Source organism: Vigna unguiculata, chromosome 7, assembly GCF_037176805.1.
Source record: "Vigna unguiculata cultivar grain cowpea cultivar isolate G323 ecotype 2 chromosome 7, ASM3717680v1, whole genome shotgun sequence".
Classification (NCBI taxonomy): domain Eukaryota; kingdom Viridiplantae; phylum Streptophyta; class Magnoliopsida; order Fabales; family Fabaceae; genus Vigna; species Vigna unguiculata.
Window position 1 is genome coordinate 42,072,111 of NC_140798.1, and position 13,483 is coordinate 42,085,593.

A 13,483-nucleotide genomic window follows, 5' to 3' on the forward strand; every position below is an offset into this window, starting at 1 on the left:
TACAGGGATTTGGAACAAATCTGATCACAGAATACTTGAAATATGTTTAGTCCTATGAAATAAGCGCATTCATTGTGTCTGAAGATTTTTTTCTTAAAATCTTCATCTTTCAAAATCTTAGAATTAATGATTTTAGTCTGTATAGAAATAAGTAAATATTGGTTTTGGTACCTCTTAAATATATTTATTTAGTTCAATCCGCCAAAATTTTGATGATACTACTTTTGGTCCTTAAACTTTATTTTATGGTTGATAAATGACATCTGATTTGGAATACAAATGTTTCTTGGAGGTATATATACACTTATTAGTATTACATAATAGTAAAATTGCAACTTTCTTAAAACTGAGAACTAAAGAAATTTTGTACGCAGGTCTAAAATTGAATCTAATTAAACTACAAAACTAAAACTTTAAACTAAAAGTTCCGAGACCACTATTTGGTGATAAGTACTTAATTTAGATCGAGTTAAAAAAAGTAAAATAGTATTACACTTTTATTAAATCCTTTTGAAATTTGAAAGTAAATTATTTAATTTAATTGATCTTTAATCGATAATCGCAGTAAATACTAATTCTGAAATAGATTCTTTAAAATAAAATGAATTCTTTCCACTTCCAGAAATCCAGTCAAATAACTATTTCTTTAAATAATGAATAATTTAATGCTAAGAAAAATAATAAAAGCAAAAATCTTTAATTTCTAGTGAAGTTTAATTTATTAATTAGTGTAAAAACAATATTTGTTTGCAGTGACTCTTGTCCTCCTCTAAATAAGCATATAGATAATTCGTTTTCTCTTTTAATTCTATCTATCCAATCGACATTTTTGTATACTTAATTTCTCATTTACTATTATCATTCTTATTTATTTTCATATACTCTAATAAAGCATAATTCATATTCAAGTGTTAAGACTTCTAATAAAATCACGCATAAGTAAAGCTTTGTCAACAAATGTATAATTAATAAAAAAATATAGTATTAAAGAAATTAAATGCTAAACTTTTGCTACAAATATTCTTTCAAGACAACAGAAACAATATAAATTTATATTGCATAATTTAAAGTGCTCAAATTTAAAAAAAAATACCAAATATTATATCTCAACGAACGAACTCTTGAATATTTTACTGGCGTGATAATGTAATTCATAATGGTTATGAGAAAAAAGAAAAAAACAACCAAATAAAAGTATTCTTTCATTAAAAAGCATTAGTAATGTTTCTTATCATAAAATATATCGAAATTATATAGAAAATATTTTTATTATATTCAATTCTTTATCTTCAACTCCTCATTCTCTCGTAAAAAGGAAAAGAATTACCATTTAAAACAAGTTTCCGTAAAATTTAAAAGGACCCATTAGTTAATGTAAAAGAGAATTTAACATCTGAAGTTATTATTTAAATGAGATTGAAAGAAATCAACAAAGTCCGTTAAATTTCTATGTCAACGTCTTTAACTTTTCACTTGCTCAGAGCAATGCAAATTTCTATAAAAAGAAAGCATGGTAGGAGAAGTTGTGTAGTGCATTAATACGCCGCAGATTCTTAATCTCCTTTGGGTCTTCGTCTTAGGGTTTGCATTTCTAAATACTCAAATATCTTTCTCTTATGCCATTCAATCGGTTCTCGAGTTAACAATAATAATGTTCACGCTTTCCATTTCCATGAAGAAAATGAATCACCTCATGTTTTCTTCTCCATTCTCAAAATTCATCATCATTAGTATTACTTTTCATTGGAATTAAAGATACTTTTAAATCCGTGTTCCTTCTTCAATTTTGATATTGTATTTTTTTTTTCTGTTCTGCTGCCCAACAGTGAAAGTTAAGAATGGGAAGAAAGAGCAAGAGGAAGAAAGCATCGAGCACTGCCGGAGGTATACACAGTTTATCTATTTATCTATCTACTTGCTTTAGACTCATCAGTAGTTGTAGTAGTTTCGGTTTCTTACCCATAATTTAATACTCTGTACTGAATTATTATTCAAGCACAATTTAACCATTCATTCTCTCGCTTGAATTAGAAAATTGTTAAAACTTGCATTAAGTATTTTAGCTTGATACTTTAATGTTGTATATCCTCCAGTAGTTTTAAAAGTTTTATATCAGACTCATATTATTTAGCCTTGACTGTATTAAGGACCTGGTTCAATAAATTTATCCATAAAATCTATGAGAGAAAAATTAAAAGAAAATTTGAAATGAATTTCTTTATAAGTTTAAGTTTAACTTGTAAAAATTGGTATTTTGTTTCTAAATTTTTCGTTTATGGAAGAGTTTATTTCACTTTTTTTCTTTTTTTTTTTTTAGAAGTGCTACCTGAAAAACTCGTCTAAATAGCTCCCTGATACATTAACATGATCATTGTGCTTCCTTATATTAACAGCTGGTAGCAGCCCGGAAACCGTGATGAGTGAGGCAATTGAACCTTCAAGCAGGGGTAGTTGTGACAATCTCCTTCTTCCTCTAGCCTACATATTTGAAATTGTTATTAACTAAAGACGCGCTTGGATAAATTTCTCCATACAAGAGAAAAAAAAAATCATAAACTAAAATTAGCTGATGCAAGTTATTATGTAAAAGAAATTTAATATATTTTTTCTAAATTTTTTATTTTTAATTTATACATAAGCTGATTTTACGTTATGAAAAAAAAGGGTGTTTTTTTTCCTTTTTTAGAAACACTTATGGAGAAACTCATCCAAACAAATCTCATCATTGCTCCCGTATAGTATTAGACTTTAATAGTGAAGGCATATTTCATCTATTTGAGGGGACTTATTTGATAATACATAGTATTGAAGGTAAAAAAAAAATGCTTGGGTGTGTGGTTGCATTCCTACCTTTCTGTGTAGTTCCATCCCTGGAACTGAGCTTTGATCCTAACAGATGCTGCAAACTGCTCAAACCCACAGTTGCTCTAGCCGAATCCTAGTGTCTTGATAATGTATTATTCAATCAGCTATCAGGGCCACCGAAAAAAAGCCACCTCTGCCGTTGGATTCTTCCAGCACTAAACAAGTAAAGCAGGATGTGAACAAAATATCCCAGTCTATGCTGATCAAGCTTTATAACTTTTGTACTCGTCGACCAAAGGCAAATGAGGAATTGAGGTAGAAAGCTTAGCTGTCTTCATATATTCATTTCGTTTTTGTTTTTTTAATATAACAAAGATCATAAATTCAAATCCCAGTGTCGTGGTTAGTATGTTCGGCGTTCACTTAAACCGCAGAGATATCTATACAATGAAACCAAAAGGATGGGTCAGTAATATGGTCAGTATAGAACATTCAAAAGGCTTTATTAAAGGTACCAGTTACTTGTCATACAACTCTGAAAAATATATATAACGTTCAGGTGATTTTAGCTGCTGGAAAGATAATGATGGAAGAGGAGAAGGAAACAAATGGGACTGTCACTCGTCATATATTTAGCCCACAATTTATGGTCAGTAGTTAACTATAATGTTTTTAAACAACAGAGTTGCAGTCCTGTTCTTGTTCCATATAACGTCTAGTTAGCATAACAATCTAATGTCAGTTAGTTATGTTTCTGTGTAGAATAAGGTAAAATGTGACTTAAATCTTTCTAATGAAGATAGCCACAAGACTTGGTGTATTGATGATGTATCTGTATTCATCTTGCCGAGTAAACTGGGTTATGAAATCTATCAGTGCAAATTGGTAAGTATGGTGACGTGACACCTTTGTTTGAGTATGAAAACTATAGTGGCAAACAACTTTTGGACTTGGTGGTATACAGTGTCTTTCAGGTATGATAATTTGTTGCATTTGTCCTTCTTTCAGATTTTTGCACCTACTATATTTGAGGAGCATTGGTCTTGTTATGTACTCGAGCCCAAGGACAAAACCCTGTATGTGTTGGACTCGATGCATGATAAATTCTCAACTAGCAAGAAGAACTTGGATGATGCAACGGTAGTGTTGAACATTTGTTTTTTTCCTTGGGAAAAATTTAAATTATTTTTTTTAAATTGTTATCCCTAACTATTCGTCTGGTCCAACCAATCAACGGTTTTTTAATTCAAAGAAACGTCGTTTTGAGGAGCTGCTGGTATTAATGAATCCTGGTTCGACCAAAGAGAATGTATCAATAACACTGGTTTACGCTGATGTTCCTAGGCAGAAAAACATGTGAGTAGTGTGCAGCTGTAGTGTTGGATGTTTCTCATCATGTAGAGAACTCAATGCATTAGTGGTGACTGATATATTGTTTCTGATTGATGTTTTCGGATTTTGATAAAGTCATGATTGTGGCATCTATGTGCTGAAATACATGGAAATTTGGGATGGATCGGTAAAATGGCAAGACAAAACCATGCCTGATTATGAATATGTAAGTATAAATTTGCCTTTTACTATGCTAACTATGTCGAATTGCGACTTACTTTAAAAGATTTTTCAGAAAGAAATGGTGCAGTTTCGGCAAAGCCTTTTGTGTGGATGGGTTCAACATCCTAGAAATGAGGTTAGAGAAGAGATTTTGAAGGCAGCAGGAGTGTGGGGAAAATTAAGCTGACTGAAATTGACCATCAAGGTGACGTATCTAAGAGATTTCTGATATGAATCTTGGTTAATTTTTCTTTTAAATTAAATAAATTTTTAATTTTTATATATTCGAGATGCTTAAGAAAATTGATTCCTCTAGGTAGAGCCATCTGATGCTGTTATAATAAGTTGTGATCATCAACCATCTTTAATGATATTATACATATTATTCTATAGAAGAACTTTACTCCAAATCTTACTACGATTTATCATTTTCACACTATTGTAATGTTGACAAATAGAAACTTATTAGGAAAACATTATCAATAATTGCACTTTTGATAGAAAAGGTTTCATGTTTTAATCATAATCAAAAGCAAGAAAATATAATAAATTATTAAATTGTTTAATTTAATTCTATAAAAGTATGTATGAATTCAAATTTGAAAGTGATTAATTATAAAAATTAATTAATTTACAAAATTGAAATAATATTTAAATTTTTTGTTGATATTATTCTAATGATTAAATTTTCAATACAATTTTAATTTATTTTTATAATATTTATCTTGCAATAAAAAGAACAACTACTATCAAATTAATATTCAATTAAACTTAACTTCGTTTAAATTAAAATAAAATAAGAGATTAAGAAAAGACAAGTTTAAATCAATAATGAATATATATATATATATATATATATATATATATATATATATATATATATATATATATATATATATATATATTTAAATGTCTTTATAAATATTTATGTCACTTTTTTATTAGAATTATTTTTTATCCTAATTTTGTATGACGTTAAATTATGCATTTCCTTTTGACAGTACAGATAAATTAATATTTTTATGGAATACAATTAATTCACATGTAATTATTTTTTACTGACAACAATTAAATTAAATCCTTATAATCTTAAATTCAATTCAAAGATCTTTGATCATTTAAATTTCTTAACTTTCTATCACAGACATCATAATTAAACCAAAAGTTGATTTGACCTTCTGATGAACCTTTTGATCAGAGATACATTCGTTAAATACTTAAAATGAGTGATTTTTTCTTTTAACTTCAAATATATGAATCACACAAAAATACATTGTTAGGTCATCTAGTTAAATATAAGCAGACGTAATATATACAATAACAACAGAAATGCAATATTCATGTGAGCACACAGGTAGTAGAAATGCAATATATATCTATGAAGACACAAGTGAGGGTAAAACATCAAAATAGTACAATTTCATTTGGACATTACTTACGAGTATTCTTTTAAAAAAAAAGTCACATTAATTGAAAAGCCATGCTTAAAATATGACATTTTTTATAAATTCGGAAAACAATATAATGCTACAAAACATAATTTTGATAACAAAAAATTATACTTAAGTACGAATTTTTTTTTTTCCATGAGAACATTCTTTCAAACACGACTTGTTTCATTTTCAAATAAAATTGCACCATTTTCATTTTTTTTTCCATCTCACTTTAAGTTAACCCAAATACAGTAAACTAACCCAATTACAGTAAAGTAAAGGGTGAGAGAAACATTATAAGGAAGTAAGTAGATTTCCCTAGACAATCTAAGCAAAACTTCATTAGACCTAAAGAGAATAGAACTTGAGAGTGACCATTGGACAAGAAACCAACATTTGGTCATACTATTTCCATACATTACCAGGTAGTCAAATAATAGTACAGAAAGTTATATTCTTATATAAATTGGTATAAATTCTGTGCCATGTAAGTAGGATCTTTGAATTATAGACTGTATGCCTAAAATTCATGCCTATGCAACAGGTGATGACAATTTTGATAGAAATAGTTACATGAAGTCGTATATTGAAGCTTAACATTCAGTAAGTACACATGCTATCTCCATTGAGAAATAATAGTTGGGTTTTTTACTTGGTCAAATTCAAGCTGAAATCCCAAAGTTTCTTGGCCAAATCAGCGTCAGTCCCCAGTGAGGTTGTTCGGGCCACATTACTGTCTGAAAAATACTTGCCACTAATTCCCTTCACTTGTGGGTGCAATGCTACATAGCATGTTGTTGCTGCTCCCTGCATTACAAGGTCAGAAGAATCTCAGACTAGACACGAGGAATGTTTCAATCCTCTTCTTGGTTAAAAAGAGGACACTGTATCCTTATGGCTTTGTCAGGTTAATTTCATAATAAACGTTTTTAATTCTATTGGATATAATTAAGAACAAATAAATGTTTGGTATCTCAAATGAGTATTGGTGATTATGAAAAAAAGATGGGGTCTAAAATAATGCCCTAAATTACAGCACATTAATGTCCAACATTTATAATGATGTTACCTGCTGGACATTTTTAAACACGAGTCTACCAATACCATTAACTATACCTGCACAAATCAAACAGAAATATACACATAAAACTCAGCTAGTCATTATCTCCAATAGAAAAAATGAACAAAATTCATAGAGATGAATTGATATTTAAAACTAAAAAGACCATGAGAAGTGCTTCACATGAATGCTCAAAAGTTTCTTGAGTATGCCCGTATTCAAAATTCAGCAGGGCTGACTGATAAAACACTTGATCATGGACCTGATGTAAGCATCAACATTGAACAAGACATGGAGCAGTTGTAGACTTGAGTCCCAAACCCATAATTTGGAAGCTCTATGTGTGTTTGAATTAAAATTAAGTTGAGTTGAACTTAATTAAGTTGAGTTGAACTTGATTAAAGTTGAAAAAAAAAACTCATTATAGTTTTTAAGTCAACAGGAATTTGAGGTAAATTTGACTTATAACCCATCTGAAGAAAAAAATATATCAAACATGTTGATATAGCGTTAATGGGAAATGAAAGTTAGTAAGAATATTCCAACTAAATTCCAGATACACCTTATATTTGTAATCATAACAAAACAATATGGGGAGAGAAGTTATGCTGCTGAGTTTGCCAGTTAATTAGACAAAAAAGGCAATTATCATTCCTGGTGTTGGTTTTTGTTAAATATTTGTGTACCAAATTTATGACAAAAAAGCAATGCACACATATACGAGCTTACTGCATTTTAAAAGGAAATTAAAAGTAAATAAACAAGATAATGCAGAATAAATAATTTAGTAGAGCAAATCTCAGGACCTGTACAATTCTTGACAGGACATGAATAGTACAGTGTGGTAGTTACCGTTTATTCCAGTATGACGAAAAAGATTGGTGGTAATTGCTCCAGGATGAAGAGAATTTGCAGAAATCTCCACCCCATCTTCCTGTTCAAGATGAAACAGGCAAAATTTCATACAAAAAAAAAAAACAGCAAATAAAATGCTGTTAAAATTAAGTAATTCTATATTAAATCCTAAATAACTTTATAGCTTCCGAGATAATATGTAAAGCACACCTTGAGACGTCTTGAAAGTTCATTGGCATGTAAAATGTTGGCAAGCTTTGACTGCCCATATGCACGCCAGTTGCTGTAACTGAACACAAGGAAGCAAACATAATTAAATATACATGTCATTTCAATTGACCAATACTACAGGTGCAGGAATCATGTTTTCGTGCTCAATTTTTTCAAGAAAATTAAAGTGAATCAATTGTTTCATCTGTAAACAAGGAAGCATACATAATCGAATATGCATAACACTTCTCATTTCAACAAGTACTACACTAATCATGTCTCTATTCTTAATGCAATAAATGCAACTAAGAAGTGCATAGAGTTTACAATTATATCCATGAGCATTTGATCCTGTTGAATGTATAACTGCCCGAGCAAATACAGAATGTATTAGACTGTGTTATTTTATTTTAAATAAAAGTTGTGTTAATTGATAGGATAAATCTGTTTTATCCTATTTTTTAGACATTATCTTTATCAGTTTATTAACTGATAGTTTTTCTGTTTTGCTCATGTTCTATAAATATGTTGATTTACATAGGAATAAAATCAGGCCCTCTGCACATACAGTTCCTGATAAAAAAAAAAAAAAAAAAGAATCTACATATCCTATGAACAGGTTTTTTTTTTATCAGATCTGGCATCTCCAACAGCATATGTTGTTGTAATTTGAATTTAGGTTACACATTTACCTTGACTCATCATTAATTTTGTCAAAACGGATTCCTTCAGAATATGCAAACTTGTGTGCCTCAGAAGAGACATTAACAATTCTTCCTTCTTTCTTAGTTTCACGTGAAGTTTTCTTCATAGTGTCCAACAAAAGATTTGTCAATAGAAAGTGACCTGCAAAATTATATTAAGTAAAACAATCAGTATTAAGATCACTAACACATCCTCTCAGTCAGTGAATTTAAAAGAACAAAAATGTAGCTACTTGATGTTTATTGTAAAATATCACTCAATTATATACGTTGAGACAATCATAACTTCGTAAGTATAGTAATACACACATTCAATGTTTCAATGACTTATGAACACTTACCCAAGAGAGAAAAAGAAAGGATTCGTTCGTCTATGACTATATATTGATCATTCGAGTAAAATTATCTTAATAATCAGAAACATATGAATCATATGGCCCACACCAACTACAAACTACTGCAAGTGCCAAAATGTTATAGAATAACATGTTGATGAATATAAAGCAGTGTCACTATCAGTAATCAAATGAACTTCCACATGGAAGAACACTCAGTTAGTTAGAACTTGAATTGTGCAATCAGATTCTCAACATACCTAAGTGATTTGTGGCGAACTGTAGTTCAATTTTGTCTGCAGATAGCTTGAAAGGGCACGCCATAATTCCTGCGTTGTTTCTAAACAAACCAGAAAACAATATTACCCCTGCGCTTTCTTGAATGATCGGAATTACGAGATATCATTTGCATCATAGCCACATAAAACGAGAGAGAACTAGTAACTAAGAACTTCAGTAAAAAACAGTGAATAAAAAGATGATAATATGATTCATGTCATCCGCTTTTCTTACACCAAGATGTTCAACGGAAGACCAGAAGACTTAAAATCTGATGCAAATTTATTGACAGAATCCATTGAACTGAGATCTAATTCCATGGCATCAACTTTTGCAGAGGGAATCTCCTTAAGTATTGTTTCTTTGACATCTTTAGCAGCAATCATATTTCTCACACCCATAATCACATGGACACCTCGCAAAGCAAGTACACGTGTAGTCTCAGTGCCAATACCACTGGATGCTCCTGTTACCACAATGTTCACATACCATATTTAAACGATGGAACATTCCGACAATTATTTACCATGCTAATTGTAAGAATTCAATAAAGCCTACATATGAAAAGATAAAGTTTCTTTACAATATCAAAGATCCAAACTGAACCTCAGTTGAAACCCCAATTTAAATCATTGGCCCTATGCAACATATAGCACACAAAACATGTATTCAACAATAGGGCACACTAAAAAATTCATTAACAAGATGAACAAATTTATAGGTAAAAAAGAACTACCGCTTAGCCTGCTTAGCAATAGCATAAGCCAATTGAACCAGAGATTAAACATTTTTCAATTTGTTCAGTCAAACAGTGAACTGGAAAGAAGAAAAATTGCAGCAAGAACATATGAATAAACCAGGATTTTTCAAAGCCAACTACAACGACAAAACAGTGTCTGCAAGATCAGACAAAAAGATCATCAAGGAAAAAAAACATGGTTTTTACATGAAATAAAGATACCCACGAGGAGAATATATAAGAAAAAGACGAAATAAAAATGGAAAAGAAGAAGTAAGGGACCTGTAACAATGGCAGTGAGACCAGTTCCATCAAGACCTTCAGTGACTTGCTCTGCAGTGGAAGATGATGAAAACCCAGAAGCCCCTTTCCTGCTGAATGGCCACATCTCTCTGTGACTGTGATTCTCTCTCACACACAAACAGAAAATCAATCACACAGAGAAATGGCACTGTTGCACAGCCTGAGACTGAGACCAGGAGGATATTTTATATATATAAATAGGTAATACTGCACATGTTACATTTATTGCTCCTTCAATCACAAAAATAGTTTTTATTATGTTTTATAATAATTATATTATATATCTTATCCATTGCTTTTCCGACTATCACAAAAAAACATAAGAAGTTTTCTTGTTTTTGTTTTGTACAATAATCATATAATCATAATCATTATTACATTGTCTGTCCAAATTGCTTTTTATTTTACATAATAATATAATAATTATACTAAAAGAGTGCATTAACCAAACCTTCGTTCCCACACAATAACTTTCAGAAAATAATTATTTCAATAAAAGATTAAAATGTTTTATGATAAAAAAGTAAAATTATAATTATTTATAAGAATAATTTTATCACTTGAAAATGTATACTTTTAAATTGTATTTAAGAAATTTTTCATTTTTCATTTTCATGTATTTACTTTTAGTACTCTTTCCTTGACTTTATTTTATTTATACTATATGCTTAATTAAAATATTAACTAAGCACGTCATTATATTGATTGAATTTCTTTGATTCACACTCGTTGGTGTGTTTGTTCCTGTATATATGGAAAATTTGTAAGTGCATAAATAAAAAATAAAAAAATATCGAGACAACAAATTTCAAAAAACAAGATAAAATTGCCTTACTTATTACAATATTTGAAGGAAAAGTATTTTACTTTCTTTTAGTTTTATATTAAAAACAAATTTCATAATTATTAAATAAATAAATATAACCTATTAAAATAAAAAAGAATATAATAAATCAAATAATAATATTAATAAATAAATGAAAATAAAAAATAATTATAAACATTAATAAATTAAATAAATAAATATTATAACATAAAAATAAATAATAATATTATTAAAATTTTATCTATAAAAATATTTTTTAAATTTACTAAATCTATCACATCATTTATTAACTTTTATAAATTTTAATTTCGGATCCTTTAAAATCCAAACTACTTTATTTCCACAATTTTTTTCCTCTTAAATTCCTTTTTTTCTTTTTTTACTCTTTCCAAATATATGTTAAGAAAATGCTAATTCTATGTATATGTGAATTGTGAATAACTAGTAACATAGTTAATACTTATATGGTAATTTTGTGTATAAGATAAGATGTAGTATAAAAATGTTATATTTAAATTTTCATATTATAATTTTAATGACTTCAATGCTTTTTGGAAGGTAAAGTTCAACCACAGGTTATATGTGTGCGATTTTTCATATTATAATTTTAATGATTTTAATGCTCCAAAAAGGATAAAGTTCAGCCACAATTTTGTTATCCAAAGAAATTACACCTCAAATTTTAGGTTGCATTGATTTGATGGTACGAGAGGTGTTAAGCTTTAATTCGTGGGGAAAAAAAGTAGATTAATATTGCTTTCACACTATGATTTTTGAATTTTTCAAATTAGGTGAAACAAGTGTATTTTGACAAATCTGTATTTGTCACACAACAACAAAAAAGATTGCACAACTAAAATTTATCGTACGCATACCTAAAAGAGTAGTAATTCAACAAATACAATATATTATAAGACAATGACTAAGTTTGAGAAAAAAATGTAAAAGTGAAAACAAAATTTCTATCTCATATTTATATTGAAAATAAATCAGACTGAAAAAAATAAAACTAATCCAATTGAATAAGACAGTTACATAGTTTTTTCTAGTAACATATTACATATTTAGGGTATATTCTTATGTAAGTAATGATTTGAGGGAGAGGAAGATAATTGATTTAGGTTGATTAGAATGTGATATTTATGTTGTTCTTTTTTAAGGATCTGAGGGTGATAATAGAGTAAATTTGAGAGTAATTTTTGTGAGAGTTTGTGAAAGATTTGACTGATGTGATTAAAAAAAATTAAATTTAATAGATGAAAATATATAATAACTTAATTGTCCTTGATGTTAAAAAAGTATAATAAAATAATATTTAGATAAGATGCAATTAATTTTTCATATATTATTATCATAAATAAAAATATTATAAATATTTATTAATTGAAAAAAATATAAAAATATATTTGATTTAGGAAATTTAATATTTTAATTTAAAAAAAAATAAACATTTTCAACCACCCCATTAATAAAAAAAGTAAACTCCAAACATGACATAATATCTACAAAATAATATCTAAAAAAGTACACACATGACAACATATAATATTTAGATCAGTTGAAATTATTTTAATTTTTTTTATGATGAATAATTTTTTATAAAAAATTATTAATTGAAATAAATAAAGAATGTAATATATTTTATATAAAATAAATAAATATTTTGAATTTCAATATTAAAACTTGAAAAAATTAAAGATTTCAAGCATTAGCTATGTTATTCAACTAGTTCACCACTTGTTGCAACACAAAAAACATTGTTTTCATAATTAAATACCATTATAATAGAATAGGTTCCAAACAAAATAGAACCGGTTCCACACACAAAGCTTGTCCTTTTGGAATTGGATCAACCCATAACTAATTCCATTTCCTCGTTAAAGCACGGATCTATTTCCTAGGCCATGTGCATGGTGGTGACTTACATCATCCCATTCCGTGAAGCGAGGTTATTTGAGTAAAATTACTATAATCACTCTCAAATCTACTCATTCAAGCGGGATTCAAAAATAATCTCAATCCCACAGTTCTTCTCTTTCAATCGCTTCATAATCTCTATAAAGAAACATAAAAAAATCTTACAAATCAACGCTTATTATTCTTTTCAAATAATAAATTCATGAAAAAGAACACACTTAACCTTCAAAGTTATGATAATGATGAATTTAAATTTATGTGTGCGTGAAAAACAATATTTAAATATTGTGAAGGGGAAAAAATGATTGAATAAAGAATACCATTTATACAGATAACACATGAATCAATTTCAATTGCTTACACTTAAACAAAGCAGGTTATAACTAAAGTTTCAGTGAAACTGGTTTGAAAAAATGGGTTTCTTCTAAGCTTACAAGAATAATAAAAACTAATTCAGTTTCAT

At 28.6% G+C, this 13,483-nt stretch overlaps 2 protein-coding genes across 10 annotated transcripts; one reads left to right on the forward strand and one right to left on the reverse strand.

Moving 5' to 3' along the window:
- The first annotated feature begins 1,434 nt into the window (after positions 1–1,434).
- On the forward strand, positions 1,435–4,769 carry LOC114190775 (uncharacterized). Of its 9 annotated transcripts, none has more exons than XM_028079802.2 (11): positions 1,440–1,581; positions 1,827–1,884; positions 2,394–2,450; positions 2,970–3,120; positions 3,201–3,282; positions 3,365–3,454; positions 3,568–3,690; positions 3,814–3,945; positions 4,058–4,161; positions 4,273–4,363; positions 4,433–4,769. In XM_028079802.2, exons 2-11 carry the CDS (start codon positions 1,839–1,841, stop codon positions 4,544–4,546), a joined length of 990 nt encoding a protein of 329 aa, XP_027935603.1. In that variant the 5' UTR covers positions 1,440–1,581; positions 1,827–1,838; the 3' UTR covers positions 4,547–4,769. The 9 variants fall into 9 exon arrangements, with proteins under 9 accessions (XP_027935606.1, XP_027935603.1, XP_027935604.1 ...); XM_028079803.2 differs by having other exon boundaries at positions 2,394–2,447; XM_085675750.1 differs by having other exon boundaries at positions 1,566–1,581; positions 2,394–2,447; positions 2,897–3,120.
- Positions 4,770–6,169: 1,400 nt separating this feature from the next.
- On the reverse strand, positions 6,170–10,500 carry LOC114192459 (short-chain dehydrogenase TIC 32, chloroplastic-like). The gene is made up of 8 exons (XM_028082192.2): positions 10,257–10,500; positions 9,470–9,701; positions 9,217–9,296; positions 8,610–8,763; positions 7,918–7,996; positions 7,705–7,786; positions 6,862–6,908; positions 6,170–6,599 (listed from the first exon to the last, which is right to left on the reverse strand). Exons 1-8 carry the CDS (start codon positions 10,360–10,362, stop codon positions 6,441–6,443), a joined length of 939 nt encoding a protein of 312 aa, XP_027937993.1. The 5' UTR covers positions 10,363–10,500; the 3' UTR covers positions 6,170–6,440.
- Between the last annotated feature and the right edge of the window lie 2,983 nt (positions 10,501–13,483).